At 42.8% G+C, this 22,443-nt stretch overlaps 1 protein-coding gene across 1 annotated transcript in view; it reads left to right on the forward strand.

Moving 5' to 3' along the window:
- LOC102385859 (adhesion G protein-coupled receptor A3-like) overlaps positions 1 to 22,443 on the forward strand; it is a 529,567-nt gene that overhangs the window by 155,083 nt on the left and 352,041 nt on the right. Inside the window, exon 3 of the mRNA XM_014523782.2 lies at positions 18,065 to 18,136. Coding sequence (XP_014379268.2) covers positions 18,065 to 18,136 — 72 coding nt within the window. The remainder of the gene's footprint in view (positions 1 to 18,064; positions 18,137 to 22,443) is intronic.

Here is a 22,443-nt window from a genome sequence, read left to right on the forward strand (position 1 = left end):
CAGTCATGATAGTATTCAAACTCTTCTTGGTCACCACTGAGTCATTGATCTCTTCTCTCTATGACTCCTTAATGATCCATTTTCTCAGTTTTTTCAGTCCTCTTGGTGCCTTGTACTGATCATGCACTCATTGTGCATGCAAAAACATTCTGAATTAAAAAAAAAAAATGTTGGTTTTAAACTAAAACTATTTTTTTCATGTTGAAATGTCCTTCCATGTTGTTATAAAAAATATAATAATACTTGAAATCAAAAGCAACAATGTTTTTTAGACTTTTCTGTACATAAGGATGTTTTTAAATACATTTCAGATGATGTTCTATTCCCCACTAGGAACATCCAATGAAGTGAAATATCAGTTATTTGCACAACTGTAGTTCTCATTTTATTCTGAATCTGTTTCATTATTGGTTTTTGTCAGATAGTAAGAAACAGCAGTCATAGGAATTGGAGCTGTGAGCAGAGAAACTCTTCCCTGCTTGAGTCCTCCTGTCTTCAGAGAATTTGAACTTTGTACATACTTTGTAAATAAGCAGGATAGTACCAGAGAAAACTGACTTTATGATCAGTTTCTTCTTTTAATGGAAACAACCTGTAGAACCCTGAACTTTGTCTAACACAATGGGTCAAAAAGTGGTAGCAGGATTATTCTGTGTAGTGAGAGACTGCATTTATTGCTGGCCTGTGACATCAATCATCATGGTACTTTAAAAATGGCACATAGGTGAACAGACTTACTGTAAATGTAGATAGGCATTATTGCCATAAGTTTAAATATAACAAAAATATTTTGATCACATTAAAAAAACAAAAAAGAATCAAACTAATAATTAATGGGACATGAGTAGACTGTAAAATCTATCAAGACACTCTAGCACTTGGTCATAGATGAAAGCTTGAGCAGTTTGTATTGACACTGGAATCCTCAATAGTATAATTGCCTCAGAATTAAAATTGCTCTGTTACTTATGATACATTTCCTAGACCTAACACATGGAGTACTGCCCTAGAGAAATTTCTCCTTTACTTTCTTTCTTTCTTTTCTGTAACACATCACGTTAGTTCTTGATCCAACTCCCTTTCTCATCCTTTGCTTTTAGCATTACAGCTGACTAGAAGTTGAGAATTCTCTTGCCCGGAAAAGTTGTGTGATTTCTCAATTTTGTTTTGTCCCTCTTCAGAAAGAAGCTCAAATATTTCATATTTTTTTCTTGAAAGGAGTCTCTTGTCAGTGTCAGGCACTAGAATAGCTACTAGCCTACTAAGATATAGATAAGCTGGGTTCAAGCCCTTACTCTACCTGACTCTCCCTGTGGTCCAACGAGTATGTTGCTATTTATACAAAGTGGAATATCAACAGTGGAGGCAGTGACTGACTGTTCAGCCCTGTGTTCAGGGTCGCCAACCCAAGAATTTATTTATTTTTCTTGACAATCTGCAAACTTTTTACAGATAACCAAACTTTTTTTACTGTCATTTGTTTTACATAATATAAATGTAAGCATTTTGTGAGGCCCTGCATGGCAGGATTCAAATTTAGGTGTTTAACACCAACCACAGTAAAATTATGGTCAAGCTTGGGGTGGGGAGGGCAGGGCCATGTGTGAGCCACAAAATCCAGAGAAGAGCTCGCTGCTTAGTCTCCTACATCCCATGTGATTGTCCTTAACCATTGGGCTAGTGGCTGTTCCATCTTGGACCTAAAAGTCCATTTCCAGTTCCACTTTTCCAGTGAAAGTTTTCTAAAAATCAGTATTTTGCTGCAAAACGTTTTCTGGTAGAAAAAATGAGTTGTCAAAAAAATCTCATTTCATTCTAGAGAGAATTTTCTAAGTCTTTATCTAGGTGAGCGGTTCCCAATCTGTGCTACGGGTGCCACCAGTGGTATGCAGACAACCTGTCAGTGGTACGCATTAACACATTTTTTATAATTATTTTATATGACAAAAATTTGCTGATGGTACTTAAGGTTGAACTGAAAAATGTGCTGGTGGAATTTAAGGTTGTATCATTTTAAATTGGTGGTGTATAATCTGTCAAGTTTGCGAAACTCTGATCTAGACTACAAAATGTTACAGTATTGGAGTATGCTGCTGTTTACCAGTTCATTGTCCCTGGAGTGATTTTGACCATTCATGATGCAAACTGTGATACTACCATTATAGTCTGATTAATGGATGGATGGAAAGGATTTAACACTGAAATTAACACTTTTTAATAATAATAATAATAATAATAGAATTTTGTTATGGCCTTGGAAGTCTTAACATGTAACAGTTGAATGAAAGGAAAACTCTCTAAAAGAATAAAGATGTGCACTTAAAATTTGTTTTTAGTGGGTTATATTAATCATATAACTTTAACAATGTCTGTGCATGCCTATCCAATGCGAGTCTCGTGAGCACAAAGCTGCATATGATACTCAACTATTGTTTTCCTGTTCTTCCTGCATGTGCAGATTGCTTTCTCATATTAACAACAGTTGGAGACCCATAGATACAGAGGAAGGATGCAAAAATGGACCACTACAACCTAGGGCTGAAACCAGAGTTTTTTACCTGCTGAGCAAAAATGTAGTATAGCTCTTCCTATTAAGAGTCTTTCTATATTCTACTGGATTTGTATTTAGTGTCTGTTGCTATCTGTTGTGGTAAAAAAAAAAAAAAAAGTAGAGGAAAAATATAGATTGACTACAGCCATGATGTTTTTCCTTTTTATTAGTCTAAAAACCCAAAACAACCCCTCCTCCCAAATTCCCATCTGACAAAGCAAACATTATCCTACTAATTTTAGGGCATCTGTATTCCAGTTTCTGGTTGGTTGTTATTACATTTACAGGTTCTAAACTGGAATTTGCACCTAATATAGGTCTGTAATTGACATACCAAAAGTTCATACTTAAATATCCAAATTAAAAAAATAATACATTTTTTCAAAGTATAAATCAGTCAGTTACACCCCTCTCCCCCAAATACCCTAATTTTTTTTCTGTATTGATAGGATGGTTCTCTTGACAGTTGTTTTATATTTGTTTATAACTGTAGTTCTCATTACACATGCAAAATAGGATGTCCTTGAGCATGTGGAATGTACCAGACAGTACTCTACCCAATTATGTTTAGATTATTCATGCTAAGAAGCAAAAGAGAGCTTGACAGAAGTCCACTTCAAAATTAATACATTAAAACATAAGTGTTTTTAAATTGGTTCTTTTAGAGCTGTGCTAGCTCTAACAGCTAAGCTCTATGTGAGAGTTAAGTTCAACTAATTTATCCAGATTTAGGGCAATACTAAATGATAACTCTACAATGCATGCAGGGAAATGCTGCAGTTAGAGATGCTGGAAGTATGACAACACTGTTGTGTTAACTTTATGGAAATTATATATCCCATTGTACTTTCTATAAAAACAGGAAAGAATCCATATATCCTGTCCAATACATACCTCTTACAATTAAAAGCATTCAGAATGGGCCATGTGAAGGATTGTTCAAAAGAGTTTTCCACAGTCACAGTATTATCACCAATAAACTAAATTACATCATAAAATGCTTTGCATTACTTTGTGTATGAAACAATATTCTGCTTTGTATTGGCTATCCATTTGTGATGCTCCTTGTTTACATTTCTTAACTTGTCTCTAAATTATGACTAATTGCCAAGTTATTGCAGCATCATCCTTAAATAAAATAGGATTACTCTATTTTCTGGCCTTTGTGTTGCCCTGTATCTTATTACTACATTTGGAAATGGCAGGACACATTTTGTAAGAATTGTGGAGAGGTGAGAAGAAAAAGTTCAGTGCTTGGGTCTATTGGAAGTGTAGTTGTACCAGAATTGTTGCTCTACACATGGGCATTTAATGTACATTAACATATGTGCATACCTTTAATGCACCTTAAAAATGACTAATTTAGGCTAATCCCACCAAAATTTGATACCTGCATAAAGTAAGTATAAAATTTAGGCGTGATTAGTTACAGTGCATTAATGCAGGTTTAGATGCATTAATGTGCATTAATGCAGGGACTTTAGTGCTGGGTCTACCCAGCCACTAGGGGGCTGGCCAGAGCCCAGCCCCAGGGCTCCTGGCTAGCCACCTCTGCTCCCCCAGGGCTGGGCTGCTTTCTGGCAGCCTCTAGCTGCAGGCTATACAAGCCTCCAGCCATGTTGTACCTTGGGGCACAAAGCACAGGGAGCCCTTCTCTGAAATATATATGAAATTCCATTTAATAATGTCTATAGAAATGCACAAGGAGGTCCTTCTGTGGTGACAAAGATGACAATGTAAAAAGGAGATCATGGCATCTCTGCTTGCCTCCTGCCAGTGCAGATTAGATACTGGAGGTGTGCCCACACTTGCAGGCATGTGTACTTGCAGCAGCTCAAACAGGAGTGGCACAAATTTGTGCCAGGGATTTTTGCTTCAGCACATGTGCCTGGACATGCACTTTGGTGTGGGGACTTGGGGCAAAATGACCCTGCCCAGTTCCTCCTGGATCTGCAGCCAGGGGGAGCTAGAGCCTGGGGCCAGCACCTGTGGCTAAGTTCGCTACGCCCCTTCCTGCTACAGGCTGCTGCTGCTGTTGCCACCCCTGTTCGGTGATCTGCTGCATGCTGCACACTGCCCCGCCGGGCAGGGGGCCCCACCACATCCCCATTGCACTGCACCTCACCCCAGCACTTCACCCCAGCTTCCACACTCCGTAATAGCCTGCTGCCCAGTCCACCACTAAGCCGTGTCTGGGGGACAGCCCAGGGAGGGGGCTTGTACTGCCTGTAGGCCCCTCCCGCACTACCACTGCTGGTGCCTAAGGGTGCCTCGCCTGCTCCAGCTGCCTTGGCAGGCCAGCACCCCACCTTCACCTTCACCTTCATTTGAAACATGCCTTGAGTGGCTGCCTTGGATGGCTGCTACCACCACTACTGCTGCTGCCACCCCTCTCCACCGCTCCAGCCATCTTTTACATCTGCCTCAGTAGCCTCACCTGTGTGTTTTGCCCTTCTGTGGTAAGTTCTGTTGTCCACTCTCCCTGCCCTGGTGTTTGTTGTGTGGCTGAGTAAGCCAGATCGAGTCTCCCCAGCCCTTGTGTGTGTGCTCCCCCTCCCCAACCTTCCCCAGACATAGCCCACCTGGTTTCCTATGGGGCTGTAGCTCAGTGATCTTCAGCCCCCTTCCTCTCCCCCCCCCCACAGCCCCAGCCTGTCCCCATGAGTGACTTGTGCCTTTTGGGTCTAGGGGAGCACTCACAGAATTTGGCAGCAGCGGTGGGGATGCGGCTGGGGAGCACCCATAGAAGCTGCCAGCAGCGACAGCAGCAGGGACAGGGCTGGCGAGCACCCATGGAAGCCGCCAGCAGCATTGGCAGCAGAGACAGGGCTGGTGAACACCTGCAGAAGCCACTGGTGGTGTTGGTGGCAGGGACGGCCTGCCCCTCCTACCAGTCACCTGTGCTGTCCCTATTGGATTCACTGGCCCTTTTGTGGTTTTTTTGTTTTTCTGGATTCCTTCTCCCTTATATTAAGTGACGGCAGGGCAGAAGCCTTTTGGTGGGAGAGAAGTCAGAACTTCCTGCAGCCCCTGCTGTGGGGGCAGATTCCAGCCAGGCCCCTGAGGAGGCATATGCCCCTGCAGGCCCCACCCCAGGGACAGAGTCCAACCAACCCCCTCTGGGGGTAGACAAGCCTGTGACCCCCGCTCTTGGGCTCTAATGCAGAGCAAGAGGGGACAGGGGGTCTCCCCCAGCCAGGCTCACTCCCCGGAGAGGCTCCCAAGCCCACCACCACATCAGGGACCCAAGGCAAGGGTAATGGGAAAGGCTCCTCTTCGGCCTCCTATATGTGGGGGTGGGAAGGGCAAGGACCCTGCCTCCAGCCCAGACCACTGGCACCTGAGGGGACCAGGTGCACTACACCAGCCAGTATGCCCACTCAGCCTGTCCCTGGCCCTAGCCCTGGCAGTTCCCAGCAAGGGAGCCACAGCTATGCTCAGGCAGCTGCAGGGTGACCCACAGCTGCAGGGCCTGGACTCTCCACTGTCAGCCCTTCCAGCTTAGGCAGTGTGCCTCCCTTTCCAGCGCTCACGCATGGGGTGAGTGCCAACTGCCCGAGCAGGAGAACCTGCACTTTGAGACCTGGGTTCAGGCTCTGGCTCAGGTGGTGGGGCCCCCGCAATATCGTGGTGGCCTCCTGTTTTCATGGCAAGAGGCTTTTTTTCCTTGCCTGGGGGGCTGCCACACAAAAAGTGGTGGAGAGGGGCTCATGGTGGTGGGCAAATACATCCTCCTTGAGCACCTAGAAGAGCTGGAGACTTGGGTGGTCCTCAGCTCTGTCCCACCCTATATCCCTAATTGGGTCCTGGTCTGCCAGTTCCAAACCCTGGGGAGGGTTATCTCCCTAGTGTTGGCCCTTCCACTGGGGTGTGGGGACCTGCCACATGCACTCTTTCTGCCACCAGGTCATGGCCCAGCTGGTAGCAGGAGCACGGCTGGAGGCTGAGGGGTGCCTCATGATTCTCTTTCCTGGTGAGGGTGTTTTATACACTGGGGGACTTGTGGTGCTTCCGGTGCCATGTGCCAGGGCACTTGCATAATAAGTGTTCCATGGGCTGGACAGGGAAGATATCTGTGGGTCCCACTTGTGAGAGGGGTGCACCTACCACTGACACCCCTCCCCCCTCAGGCCCCTCTGCCACCCAAGCCATATCACACAGCTCCCCCTGTGAGCTCAGGGGATCCCATCCCTCAACCAAGTTTGCAGCAGCTGACAGGGCTCCCCTGTGCCTAGCCATGCCCCCACTGCAACTGCCCCACACCCCAGCCCCCACCTTCTGCCACCTGTGCCCGACACCCCACCCTTGGGAAAGATGAAATAGGTAATCCCGGTGGAGGAGGCATCAGGGCTGATAGCCAGTCCTGTGCAGGAGCCCATGGAGGAAGCTCCCTGCTCTGCTAACCTGGGACTCTACCCTGAGACAATGGGCCATGGCCAGCCTAACAGTAGGTCTGGTAGAGGAGCCCTCCCCCCTCCGATGACCTGGGGGAGATGGAGACCCTGGGGCTCACCACAGTAAGTCCTGAGTGGGGAGGTACTCTCTCCTAGGAGCCCAAGGTAGGCACTGATTCCACCCGGGTGCCTAATGGGTCTTCTCTACCTCCTTCCAAAATAACCTTGCTACCAGCCCACCCTGTGGTTCCACCCCAGGGAGGGTTGAGGTGAGGTCCCCTGACTGATAGACTGATCTTGTTGGGTGCCCCATGGAGACCCCCAGGGTTCCAGTTCTGCCCTGCCATCTTGTGAGGGAGTCCCACCCCCACCCTTACCCCTGCCCCCACCCCAAGGGGCTGCAGAGCTCTGCCAATCCCAACCTGAATCCAGGGTTTTAGAGGACCTGGGGATTCAGACGATGCCCAAGGAGTCCCCTGTGCCCCAGGACCAGGTGGAGGACACCTGAGGACCAGTGGACTCTGTGGAGCCTGCAGACCTCTAGGTCCTGGCATTCCCCAGGGGTGAGCTACTTACGTTCCTTCACCGCGAGTACACCCGGCGGTCCACCAGCAAGGTGTATCTTGTCTTGGACCACTGAGGAGATTTTGACAGCATGTTTGACACTGTGAGGGCCCTGGCTGGGGAAGACAAAGGGCCCAATCACTGCAATGCCCAGCTCTGTAGGCAGGCCCTCAGTTTTGTAGGCACTGTGTGAGTCAATGGGCCCCACCCTCAGTTTGAGGCGTACAAGGCCCCTGCCGAACAGTCTGATCCACACCCCAGCCATGAGGTCATTTAAGATCATGACCCTCAATGTCCACAGCAGCAGGAAGGGTCTCTGGCACCCTCCCAGGTGCCAGCCTTGAGCAGGCTCCTCTGCCTGGCTCCTGTCACTTGTGTCACCAGCAGGGATCCTGGTGTTCCCTATTTAAAAACTGCAAATTCTCTAATAAAAAAAATACCAAATTCACTCTTTAATACCCCAAAATCCATGTTCTTGCAGAATTAAAACAAAAGACCCCCTCCCCTCTGTATATATATAGCAATGCACCATGACCCGCTGCAGGCACAGAACCACAGACATGCATTGCTGCCTGACCCTCATGGAGAATGCACCCAGTGTGATCCAGCCCAGCTCATGCAGCTAGCATGTGCATTTGCACAGGAGCCACGCGTCCCGGAGTCGCACCTCCCAGTCCTGTGCAAAGGTGTGCTAGTGGGTTGTGTTGGGCTGGGTTTGGTTGGGTCCGCCGGGAGCACTCTCCCTGCACAAATCACGGGTTCTGGCAGCACTGCCACTGGCGTAGTCCAGCTGGCTGCTAGAGCCAGGTGTGTGTGGTGTAGCGGAATGTGCATTTTGTGGGTGGGTTTGTGGAGGAGGTGGAGAGGGGGCTGCCCCATGCCTCCCCCAACATCCCACAGTGCTGGCACAGTGGGCAGAGTGGCAGCATGGCACTGCATGACGCAGACTGTGTGCTGAATGGAAATGGCCCAGCCTGGCCCGCTAGTGCATGGCTTTCCCAGTCCTGTCCAAAGCCGTGTGCTAGTGGGCCCAGCTGGGTCAGGCTGGTTTGAGACACTGCAAGAGGCATGTGCATACTCATCTGGACATGCCTTGGGTGTCTAATGGATAATTGGAGGGGCCTCTTGAGGGAAGAACAGTACCAGGAAAATACCTTATATAATATACAGCCAGTCAGAGTGAAGGTGTGCAGTGAATACATGCCAAACACGAGCCAGACATAGTATGGCCAGATGCTCCTAACCTTTTTTTAGCCACATTTGTCATCTTACCTTAGTTCTTTGCCTTTGTAGCCAAAACTGCTGTCCCTGACAATCTATAATGATTGCATGATATAAATGAGGTATGGTCTCTCATCTCATTAGGGGTCCTGACTTGCTTTTAATTTTATAGCCCTGCCCAACCAATACTAATCATAACCACTTTGTAAAACTCGTTTTTGATGGGACCTGGTCCTGGATTCATGTTTGGACAAGACTCCCTTTTAATACAGCTGGGCTTTCTTGCATGAGAAATATGCAGAACTTGACCCCATGTACTTTTGTTACATAGTATTAGGAAAAATTGAAAAAGCAGTGTCAGTCATAATTCACTGGCATTTGGCATGTGCTCTGCAACTGACTGCTCTTTTGGAAGCTTTTTTGGAAAGTTTGTAGCAGCATAATGACAGCTTTCTAAACACAGATGTCCTGTTTGTAAAACCTATAATTTTTATGAGAGATGTATCAATGTCAAGAATTTGAATGAACTGGAATTAGTTGAACATTCTTGTTATAAATATGCATGCAAAGTATTGACAATACATATATTTTAAGGAAAGTTCTGTGGTATTTGGAGGCATAGGCACCAATAGAAATATGTCCAAGTCATCAGAATCTAACTTGTCAAGGAAAGTAGATTCTTTCAATAAGGAGGTTTAGGATTAAATTTAACCATTTTAGCACAATATATTTTATTTTATAAATGCATACAGTAAACCTGAATTCTTGTACGTCTTCAGGGCATTTTTGTGTGTTTAGTTAGACAAGAAAGCTGGATGGCTGAGGTGCCAGAAGCCACTTTATGGTGACTGAAAATTCTGCAGATAAAGACTCATCGGTAGCCTCTTTCTCCTATTCCAGTTCTACCACCATTGGGGCACTGGCAAGTGGATATTTTGGACATAGATTTCCTTCTGCTCTAAGTCAGCTATCAACTCTAACTGAATACCATTTATCCAGTTAATTAAATAGGTGCCAGCAGGTGAAAAGCAGCCTGTATTAATCAATCAGAGGGCTGCTAATTTTTTTTAATTTGAAAGACTGCACTGATATGTCTGATACAATGAAACTGTAAATATGTGTCTGTGGATGGGGTATTTATATTTTGTACCTGTTCCATATAAACTCTAATTTATAATGTAAGGAAAGCTATCTTCTGACAATTTGAATTCATTTGAGGGGGAGTGGGAGATTCTTAAGGCAGTTCCTTTTCAACAACTGTAATTGTTGCTATTTTTCTCATCTGTGTTTAGTCAAGAATATGGTATCGTGCCATAGGTACCTCCAACAGCAGTAATAAAACTCTGCAACATACCTTTCCAATAAATGTTCCAGTAGTATTTTTGCAGCTGTGCAACCATGATATAAACATTGTAATTGTTACTACTAGCACTGACTTCATGTAGCGTCATACATCTGTAATTGTAACAGTAGTTTGGTTTTGATTTATTTTCAGGTCATGTCACCAGATGCAGACGCCCACACCACAAATGACACATCACTGAGACCTAGAACAGATACTTAAAAGTTAGAATTGTTTGTCAAAAAATGATGAAAAACCATAAGTGTTAGTTAAAAAAATATAATTTTTAGTCATTTTAACTGGGTCATGGTGTGGTCACTCAATATTACTGTGTTAGGACTTTTTCTTCCTTTTGCCACTTATGGTTAATGTCAACGTTTCTTGATGGTGTCTGTGTCTGTGTGTGTGCACGCATGCATGTTTATGGCCCATCTGGGGCTACTACTTGGCACTTCTGTGATCAAGCTGTTTTGCCAAACCTCAGCAGTAACTTTTGGGAAAACATGTAAACAGGCAACCAAATGTACCGTGGCTTCTTTAACTGAGTGAAAATTGTTATAAACTTCTCCAATTCTTCAAGATTACAAACTGTTTTATTTAAATTAGAAAATGGCTAGTCCAAAATTAATAAATTAATAAAGATCATTCTGTTTAAACAAAAATAAATGATTAAATGTTAAAGGCAATGAAATAATGAAAAATAAACATTCCTACTATAAAAATAGGAAATGTAGATGAGTATTTGTGAAACTTTTTATTTTTTATTGCCACAATATTGTGGTCTACAATGGGGAGTAGATAGGAAAACCTTATTTTTTTAAGTTAACAGTGCAGTGCATCATGATGGGATAATGCTAATAAGAACATGCTTACTAATAAGGTGCCAGGAGTGTGGGCAGTATAATACTATACAATTTTCTGGGAACTGCCTTACTAAAATAACCTACTAAATTTATGTGCAGTTTCCAGAGTAAGGAGACCAGATGTCCATTTTTGGCTGGGCCAGTCCAACTGATGGACAGTTTTCCTTTTAATGGTCTGGCTTTTGATAATATTAGGCTATGCATTCTTATTCCTGTAGATGATCATTTAGAGTGGGGCTAATTTTCTTACAGTTTTTATAAGTTATGGGAATACAGAAAAAGGTTTCCGTAAGTCAACAGACAGCAACTTTCAATATTCCAAGGCCTCCTGTCCGCTTGCCTTTTTTTTTTTTTTTTTTGTATATGCTTTAAAAATCACCTATCAACAATGTTGTTGTCCATTTTGGTTCTAATCCTAGCTGTTGATACTCATGCTGAAAATCATGAAGGATTTTTTTTCAGATGGGTTGCTAAATATGCCATTCATAGCTTTACAGATCTTCAATCTGAATTACATATTGGAATGAAATAATGGTGACTAACATGTGGAGTATGGGTATAATGGGCTTTTGTCAGTTTATCTTACCTAAAAGTGGATGTCTGCTGTAAATGAGGTTTCTAAGTGGTCTTCAAGTTTAATCCTGCATAGAATGCTGTGATTTTTATAGATACCATATATCACTAACCCAAGAAAAAAGTTACTACAGAGCCAAGTACAGGTTGGAAAAGGGCACTGGAAAAGACTTTTACCATTAAAGGACTGGTGGTCAAGTTGAAGGGAATGAAGATTTCCCTTACACATGTGTTCATAGATGAAAAGCGGAGGACCTTTGCCAGCCTAACCACTACAGTTGTATAATCAATACTCTCATAAGTTAAAAGCATCCACCTCCTATTCTTTTTTTTTCATTAGTGTTAACTAGGGGTGTACCGATAGAGCTTTTGGGGGCCGATACTTATAGCTGATATTTAAGGAGGCATATCAGCCAATACTGATCCGATATCCAATACAGCTGCCTCCAGGTGGTAAGTGCAGTGTGGTGGAAGGGGAGAGGGGAGGGACGGGATGTAGAGGGGAAGATCAATGCCTCCCCATGGTGAGTGATGGGGAAGCTGCTGCTCATCCCAATCCGTGCAGATCTGGGGGCACATGCTCCCTCTGCCCCCGCTCTCCTGGGGTGCAAGTAGCAGCAGGAGCCACCCCACCCCATGAACTGCATCTCCATCCCACACCTCCACCCCCCGAGTGGGCAATGTTTGCTCCTGCCCCACTCCTCCCTCACCATGGGGGCATTGATCTGCCCCACCACACCCCTCCCCTCCCCTTTCAATTTACCAACTGGAGGCAGCCCTCCATGATGCTAGCTTTGCTCCATGCTGCACTGCATCTACGCATGGTGCGGGCATTTATTGGAGAAATTATCAGCCCCACTAGGCCGATATCTGATATAGACAATTTTCTTCATATCGGTACCGCTCCAATATTGGACCAATGTATTGGTGCACCTCTAGTGTTAACTAGAAAAAGGTACACTATAATTTTATTATGGACAGAACTACAGTAGACCACAAGATTTATTTTGAATCTGTGACTATTAAGGGAACTAAGTGGGATACTTAGCTTGGGTAAAAACTGTGGGTCATCAAAGGAAAATATACGCATATTGGTTAACCTTAAACAAAAGTGTAAATGTATCTTATAAAATGGTCAAGACTTAAAGACCTCGTAGTTGTCTAGTCAGGTTCTGTATGTGTCTGTGAATAGCATGTCGAAGAAGAAATATTGCAACTTCTTGATCAACTGAGATGGAAAAATGCAGTTCTGATCGCTGTTGCTTTTGGGACTTCTAGGAATGTTTCAGTGTTACTTTTAAGCAGCAAAACTACCTTGACAAAAAACAAAAGGTGAGATGCAACATTGCACAGTTCCTCAAGGTTTGACCCTTTATTAATAAACAATATTGGTTTTTTTCCTAAATGAGCCTAAGTTTGTGTAGTGTTCATCCATGTCCCTATCTATACCAGCCATTGAGAAAACTAGGAAGCATGCAGTGTCAGTTATAATAATGAAAAATAACAGTAGACTATCAACAACATGATAATGATGTTGTAGCCCATAATTCCTCATGGAGATCTGCTGTGGTTTAACATACAGCCTAAGGGGAAAAGGATTATATTGCATTTGCTTAGAATGAGAGTGAGTCTTCCACCAGTCTGTACATGTGTATTTCTCCCATCATTCCTTCTGTCCTGCTTCATTTGCTGCATGCCCTTAGCTAGCTATTATGACTTTGGCCCCATTTTAGGACCTCTTGTTGAGGTCTCTTCTAGTCCTACTTTCCTATGATCCAACATTTAATTTAAATAGGATTACTAGGTAAACCCAGTTTTATTTCTGGTTTTAAAAACAAGCTCCCTTTTCAACTTTCATATATGATTTGTTTTAATGATGTCACAACATAAGAAGGTATGATATTATCTTTATTAAGAAAGCACTACACAGATGAGAAAGGAGATAAAAAACAAATATTGATTTAAGAACACTACACGGTTGATTTTATCACTACACAGTTGACTTTACAACAAAGTTCAGGTACCATAGAAGCAAGGGGTAAAAACAGAATACAAGTGATTTAGTTCAAAATATTGCAAAATACTAAGCTTACAGTGCAATTTAACTACAAATTGTATTATGTAAAGCAGCTCTTCTGGTTAATCCTATGAGATTAATGATAAGCAATACCAGTTACTTCATTCAGAAGAAAACTAAAAATACATTTTCCTATTGATTTATAAGTAGATCTAGTCCTTGCCATGTCATTGCTATGCTTATATAAATAAAGTATTGATTTATAAAATATATTAATGACAATGAACTGTAATTTCCTATAAACAATATCTTTAGTATATGGTGCAGTTTCTGTTTGTGTACTATGTGTAGACAGAGTTGTTGTACAACCTTTGAGCTGATAAGCTTTTTTTATTAGATGCATTATTGATCACATCATGCATATCCCAATCAAATTTACAACAGAAAGTAACTTTCTAAATATATCTTGCAAACCAAGAAGAGAGATGATTAGGAGGGATGCTTTAAAACCACATAACTGAGTTATTAAGAAAAACTCAAATATTCACAGATACAGACAACTGGGACTTGCTTTTATGTAAGAAATCATAATGTCATATTTCCATAATTAATTTTAGGAAGTTAAATGAAATGAACTGATTACCAGAGATACTGGTTTTCTCTGTTTAAAAATTGCAAATTTTCTGATAAAAACACAAATTCTCTGATTAAAACCCCCCAAATCCATGTTTTTCTGTGATTAAAATGAAATACCACTATATATATATATATATATATATATATATATATCAGTTGAACACAAATTTTTTTGATACATTTACAATTTTAAAGCAATTTGGAAGCCTACCAGTGACTCAATCACTATAATAAAATACATTCTAAATACCTATAAATTTTGACATTTGATTTTGGGTTTTTTATAATATAAAATCAGACTCCACCTGCCCCCCTCATCCATGAGGAAGTGGCTCCCACTGAGGCTCCGCCCCCCCTACTTTGTGGCACTGAGCAACCCTGATATTCTGGTGCCCCTTAATCCTCAACCATAGCCCCCCACCCCTGGCTGCCAGGGCTATGGGGCCAGGGACCTGGGTCTGCAGCCCCCTGCAGGAGAACCTGAGCCCTGGCTCCCCCCACCATGGGTGGCACAGCCTGAGTGGAGCCTGTGGGTGTGGGGAGAGGCGAGTGGCGTGCTGCCCACTGCAGGCATGGACTCAACCGCTTGCTGCCCTCCCCCTGGGGCCTCTGGCCCAGTGGGTGGGACTTAACACAGCAGGGCAGAGTGGGCCTGGTGGAGAAGCTTGGTGCCATCATTGCGAGCCCTGCACCACCAAAGTGAGTCACTGCCTACCTGCCCGGCAGCAATGAGAGGCACAACTCTGCTTCCACTCCCACTGCCACTGGGCGTGCCAGGGGTGCCTCACCATGGCAGTGCAGGGCTTGCAGTGGCAGCACTGAGCTTCCCCACTCCACTTTGCCCTGCTGTGCCGGGTCTCACCTGCTGGACCATGGAAGCCCTGGGGGAAAGGCAGCAAGGGGGGAGCCTGAGCCCCCAATGGGTGGCCCACCCCCACTCCACACACAAATCTGGGGGGCATGTGTCCCGGTAGTTCACACAGTAGTGAGTAGACAGCCTCCCCACCTCTTCCCCAGACAAGCCACCCATGGCCCCATTCTGTTCCCTGCTTGGACCCTGAAGCCCCACATGATCCCAGGCCCCAAGACCCACATAACTGCCCAGGCTGGGCAGCAGCCCTGGCCCTGCCCAACTCCCTGCCTTCCTTACTATGGGGGCCTCAGTCTCCCCATCCGCACTTACCTGGAGGGAGCTGCAATAGCTGCTCTCCAGGGTGCATGGTGGCCATGTGCATGTGTGCTTGTGCACATGCACATGGTGCCACGTGCCTGACTGCCCTCCTTCTGCTCCCTCCAGCACCTTGCAGGCTAGAACTCTGCCAGACTGGAAGGGAAAACCCACTGTTTCCTAAAGGAGCAGTTCCTTTTAAAGGAGAAAATCTGGGGTTTTCTCCTTAAAATGAGAAAATCTGGGTTTTACTGTGTTTTTTCATGGAGAATGGAAAACCTGGATCTCTGCTGATTGCTGTGTCAGTGAGATCAATAGGAAAACTCCTGTTGATGTCAACAAAATCTGTCTTTCACCAAACATGTTGTCTATTTTCAGTAAAGTAGAAAGCCATGGCAGTAATGACTAATAGTGATTCTGATATATTGTCACTTTGGTGTTATCAGTACTGGTACTGGTATGCTACTATTGCCAGTCTGAGAAAAACATCACTATTATTATTAATTTCCAGTCATCTGTTATCATTTTCAAATAGTTAAATGATGAACACCAGTGATTCTCTTCCACCTATTAAGTGTGTAAGTAGTCTTAGGTGCCTGAGACCCCTCACATACATTACATTCAAGATAGGATTAACAGGGTAATCATGCCTTAAATAGTAAACCGGCTACATGTTCAAGTCAATTTAAAGTGTTATATTATAATATAGTAAGTCACAAAGTTATTCCATGTATAATTAAATTGAATATGGCTGGTTGGGGCTGGTCCGTGACTGATCCTGATGCTTGCTGTGTGTCAGGATCCAGTATGGGGCAACCCCAGGGTCCAGGAAATAGCTGTCCCTTATCCAATTGGACTGCAGGTAAGAGCAGTCCCTGGATCTCCACCTGACCCCCAGAGGCAGATGGAGGTGTGGTGAGCCCAACTTTGTGGAGTGGTATAGGATGGTTTGGATAGGGATGATCCTATCTCAGGCAGGGAATTAGATTAGATGACCTATGGAGGTCTCTTCTAGCCCTACTTCTCTATAATGATCTGTGATGATGATGGGTGCCTCCCTGATCTCAGGCTCACTAAACCCTAGACCTTTTCAAGACTGCATGTGCAGCTTGGCTGCACACATGGTTTTCTGACATCCCCAGCCCCTGGGGATCCTGGGGTCAAGGAGCCACTCTTCTATTCTAAGGTCTCCATTCACCAGGGAAAATGGTGTGCACTGTGCAGACCAGCTGCATATGCAGTTCTTAAAGGTCCCACTGTAACAGGACCCTGGGATCAGGGAGGTGTTCCTGGATACCATGGTCCCTGTGTACCAGGACTGGTAAAAACTTCACTTTACACATCCCAGCACACAGGGAACCTGGGATCAGGCTGTGGCAAGCCCAATCCTGGGGTCCTTTGCACCAGGACCAGTAAAACCATGTGTACCACCTAACTGGGGTTTTGATGCTTAGCTGATTGTCAGCTGGGGCCAGGGTCTGGTGGGGGCCAGTTCCATACCCCAGTTAGTTTTAAGGCCCCAGATGGCAATCGGCTGCTTGCAGGCACCTGGCTTTTGACTTGCTGGTGCAGGGGAAATCTGGGATCATGATCCCAGGCTCTCTCTGCACTGGCATATAAAGTGTGATTTGAATCCAATTCCCTATCCCCAAATTGTGCATCCCTCCATGTAGATGGGGCATGGCAGGAGGTGGAATTGTTGGGATTGTGGATTAGATCCCATCATGCCTTAAATTTACTATCTGTCAGTGGTTTAAGTGATATTCTCTTCCACACTAGTCAAGTCCAGAAAGTCCACTAATGCATCTACTTTTGTAACAAACTGTCATCTTCTTATGATAAACTATCACAAAAACACAGGAGGTGGGGGAAGATTCCTCCACGCTTTTCATTAATTGTCTCTTAGGGGCTTGTGCAGGATGGGATAAAATCACATTTAGTTTCCTAAGTCCACTTACTTGTTTAATAGGTGGTATAGAATCTGGTCTCAGAAGTCTACAAGATGTTGAAGTGGATATCCCTGATGCCTGCCCATCTAATTACACCCCAAACAATTTCTTTAGAATTCAAGTCAGTTGGGATTAAATTGAGAGCACTGGCACTGCTTCAAGCTCTGCACCAGAAGCAGATGAAATGGGTAATGCCAGGAAAATATTAATCTGTACAACAACTAATCCCCTGGATAACTACCAAGAGCAAAATGAAACACCTATCTGTCAGATACGAGAAACTGTACGCTTGCCAATGCAGTATGCTGACTTATCCATACAGTGTACCACATATCAGTTGCTCTACTTATATTAGGCAGAAGGGAAGAAAATGTTGCATATAAAATATACATTACATTATAATAGAGAAGAAAGCCAGTAGGTTATTGTGATGTTGACTTTATTCATTTGCTGAAATTATTAACTGATAAAAAAAAAATTTCTGAGGCTTGTAAGGCTGGCAAACTTGTTTGGGAAATTTAAAAAGAACACTAACAGAAACAGAATGGTTTCTTAGCACTGTATCTTATATAACTTAAGTTATTTAAAAATATTTTTCTTTCCAAACTGTAAGTATAGTAATACATTTTTGTTTTGAATTTTAAGATGCACTCACTCTTATTTTGAGGTTAAATAGGAGTTAGCATTTAAAAAATTGCTGATATGTTCATGTATGAGAACAGTATTATTGGTAAAGTAATAATTAATTGCTCCACTTACCATATATATGTATATATATATTTCTAGAGATTTGAAGAATAACTTGATTAGCACAATTGAGCCTGGGGCCTTCTATGGACTTTCAGAACTGAAGCGCCTGTAAGTATTAATTCCATTTGAATTACCCTGAAAATTGTGTTCATATTGATATTCTGTCCTGAGGGAACTCATATATGCCATCAAGTAACAATAACATAAGGACTTGGGGCAAAGACAAAATTCCAAACTGTACTTGGATCCTTTTTATTTTTATTTGTTCTATATGTGTCTTGCTCCAGTTGTCCTCTCTCCAGTTTGAGACATTTTTTAGAGTATTTCAGATTATCTTTTGCCTTTTGGAATGGAAACAACCTGATAAATGTTCAAATAAACAAGCAGGTAGCTGTTGAGTTTAAAACCATGCTTAGCTAGTGAATTGCTCTTATATTAAATAAAAATTCTTCTGAAATTTAAATCTTATGCACTTTAAATGAACAGCAGTAGCTTCTTGTCACACCTGTTATGCTGGATCCACTTTTATTTATTATAGGTACTGTGGGAGAGGTTCATAAACACTTTTTTTAGAAAGAAAGGTTTTACATGCTGGAGAATTTATTTTCACCAGTTCTAGACACTAAGTCTACTTTTCTTTCTTATTTTTTTACCTAATCTCCTTGACCACATTATATTTAATATCTTTTGTGAGTGCTGATACTTTAAAAAGTCATATGATAATTGTATATTTTGGAGTCCAAGTGTGAAAACACAACTCTCTTCTAATTTAATGCAAAATAAGGGGGAGGAGGGGGCGGGTCACATTTCAAACTATCAAACTGTATGCCTTGACATCTATTTATCTATTCTTGCTTTGAAGTTTAAGTTTGTAAAAGCATATTCAGTGAAGAATCTCAGGCATAAAAAGGCCAAAGAATTGCAGTGGCCTTCCATTTCTGCTCATTTGCATGTCTTGTATACGAACATTATTTCTAACTCTACACATGGTGAATGATGTTAAATGATGAATCACATATATTCATGTAAAAATAATAGATAACAATTTTATGAAACAATGAATGATGGTGGTACACAATCATATGTATTTGTGGTATAGTATAAACTCTACATTTTCCATTGTATACACAAATTGCTATTATTATTGTTGTCATTATACAGTACAGCGTAAATTAATAGTACTGTAATGTTGAAAATAATGTTACTCTGGTGTGACCATATACTGCATTAACACAACCCTGACCTCTTGTGGGAAGAATGGGTAACCTGTAAAAGAGAGGTAATTAGTCATGTTAGTCTGAAGTCAGGAAGAAGTCAGGGAAGATTTGTACCTTGTAGACTAACCAAATCAGAGATGCAAAGCATAAACGTTTGTAAGCAGGAGGGTTGCTTCATCAGATGCTGTGAAGGGACTGCAAGAAGTAAAGCTTCTAAACAGAAAGCAGAGGGTTGGTAAGGAAGAGGAAAAAGAAGGGAACATGTCTGAGAGAGGGAAGATGGATAGGAGAGAGAAAAACAAACCAGTTAACCCCCTAGTGACATAGGGTTATATAAGATAATCAAGGTAATGGGATAAGAATCCACAGTCTTGGATGACCATGGATGACCATTCTTAATACAATCCAGTCCGTGGATAATTTCTTGTTCCACAATTTCCCATTCAAGGTCATTTAAAAACTTTTGTTGTCTAAGAACAGCCACCCTGAGGTCATCTGTTGAATGTCCAGGGGGGTTAAACTGTCCTGCCACAGGCTTTTATGCCTTTCAGGAATTGATGTCTGATCTGTGTTCATTCATCCTTACGTGTAAGGATCACTCTGTCCAGTGTAGACAGCAGAAGGGCACTGTTAGTAGATAATGGTGTGTACGATGTTGGTAGAGGTGCAGGTAAATACATCTCGGATGTTAAAATCCATGTTATTTGGTGATATGATATGACTTAATGAAAGGGCACATCTGGCATCTAAGTCTGGGGCAAGGCCTGATGCCTTGGTGAGAACAGGAGTTAGGCACTCTGTTGGTGGACAGGTCCCATTTCCATTTTGCAGGGGGTAGAGTTATGCTGACACAACTGGGTGAAATCTAAAAAAAATCTTTGATTTTTCCACAATAATAATAATAAAAAAAGCTAAGAGCTGGCATTTTCCAAGCTGTACCTTGAGTCTTGTGACCAGTGCCTGGAGTGTAACAAGCTTGAGAAGCACTGCTTTAAAATTTTTTTGGGTAGGAGATGACTACACAAGATCACTAAATTTCTTCATTGGAACCAAGCTCTTATTGTAGTGTGAACACTAATTACTTGAAATCTTGCTTACATTCACATCCTATTCTTTCATATATGTCCCTTGAGCAATACTTTGATGGCTAAAGATAACGTAACACAGGCAGCTGAAGTACACATGGTTGTGGTGAGTCAGCTGGCAAATTGCAGGCTGTCAACTCCATATAAAAATGAACAATTTTTCTTTTGTATAATTCTTTCTAAGAACTGATTATGTTATGATAATTTGGTATTCACAATGGCAAAATGAGTTATTTCATAGGTTAACAGAAGAGAACATAACAAAAAGTTTGGGAAGCAGTAGAAATGTGGGATTAATTTCTAAAACAGAGGAATATTACTGTTCTGTAAGATCAGTTTCATGAATCAACATTTTTGATGTAAATATTTTACAAAGAATAATTTCATAGATTTCATAGACATTAGGGCTGGAAGGGACCTCGGAAGATCATCGAGTCCAGCCCCCTGCCCAAAGGGCAGGAAGTCAGCTGGGGTCATAGGATCCCAGCAAGATAAGCATCCAGTTTGCTCTTGAAGGTGTTCAATGTAGGCGCTTGAACCACCTCTGGTGGCAGGCTGTTCCAGACCTTGGGGGCTCAGACAGTAAAGAAATTCTTCCTTATGTCCAGCCTGAAACAGTCTTGTAGTAGTTTATGACCATTCGACCTCGTCATCCCTTGGGGCGCTCTGGTGAACAAACGTTCCCCCAGATACTGATGGTCACCCCTGAAAAACTTATAGCTGGCCATCAGATCACCCCTGAGCCTGCGCTTTTCCAGGCTAAAGAGCCCCAGGGCTCTCAGCCTGTCATCGTAGGGTCTGCTTCCCTGACCTCTGATCATGCGCGTGGCTCTTCTCTGGACTCTCTCAAGCTTCTCCACATCCTTTTTGAATTGTGGAGCCCAGAACTGGACGCAGTACTCCAGCTGCGGCCTCACTAAGGCCGAGTACAAGGGGAGAATGACGTCCCGGGATTTGCTTGAGAAGCATCTATGGATGGAAGCCAGTGTTTTGGTCGCTTTACTAGCCGCAGCATCGCACTGCAGGCTCATGTTCATCTTGTGGTCAATGATGACCCCCACGTCTCTTTCTTCCATAGTGCTAGCCAACATATCACTGCCGAGCCTATAAGGATGCTGCGGGTTTTTCTTCCCAAGGTGGAGAACCTTGCATTTATCGGCGTTGAACACCATCAGATTCTCATCCGCCCACTTGCTGAGCCTGTCCAAGTCAGCCTGGATCGCCTGTCTTCTGGTGTGGATGCTTTTCCCCAAAATGAACAACAGATTTGTATGACGTGAGGCAAACTAGGCCTAAGCTAAACTATGGGTCAGTTGAGAGTTCTGTGCAGCAAGCTGGTGCAAGCTGTTATTTCTGTTTGCTAATGTTTCATTAGGAAACACAGTTTACAGTGAAGAGATATTGCCAACCTGCACAATATATTGTGAAAAATAGCACTCATTTTGATGATAATGGTCGAGTTGGGCATATGTGTCTAGCTACTATGTTAGAAATATCCTGTTGCTACGTGTCACTTCTGAACCACATGAATAAGGTAGGAAGATTTTTTTTTCCAACTCAAATCTAGTTTGGATACCCCAAATTTGCTACGTGGTGTGGTCCATTTCCCCTACTCACTCTACATTCAGCCAAGCATTTATTTATTTGAGAGAAAATATTGCACAAGTATTTTATGATTTGGCAACTATGTTTTTTCCCCTAAAACAAAACAGAAGTATGTTACAGACTTCATGTCAATGCCACTAGAGCATTCTATAATAGAAAAAAGTATTTAAAAAAAATCTGATGTTATATTTTCTTGTCCTCTGCTTGTTATGGAGCAGTGCTCCTTTCAATAAAAAGAAATACAAAAGTATAATTATTGATAAGCAGCCAACTTTTTTCTGGAATTATCCACCTAATGTCACTGAAAAGTATTTAAAAATACTTATATTGTAGTAGTATATTAAATCTTTACCAGCACAAGAATTTTTCCACTGCCTGGTAGGAGAGAGAATTCTAGATTTAAATCACCTCTGGAGCACAGCAAAGTTTTAAAGACTCCATGTTCTTTCCTTGGCTAGGTCTCCAAGTGGTAAAAGATTTAGGTATAAAATGGTAAATACATTTTGAA

This window comes from Alligator sinensis, unplaced genomic scaffold (genome assembly GCF_000455745.1).
Source record: "Alligator sinensis unplaced genomic scaffold, ASM45574v1 scaffold151_1, whole genome shotgun sequence".
NCBI lineage: Eukaryota > Metazoa > Chordata > Crocodylia > Alligatoridae > Alligator > Alligator sinensis.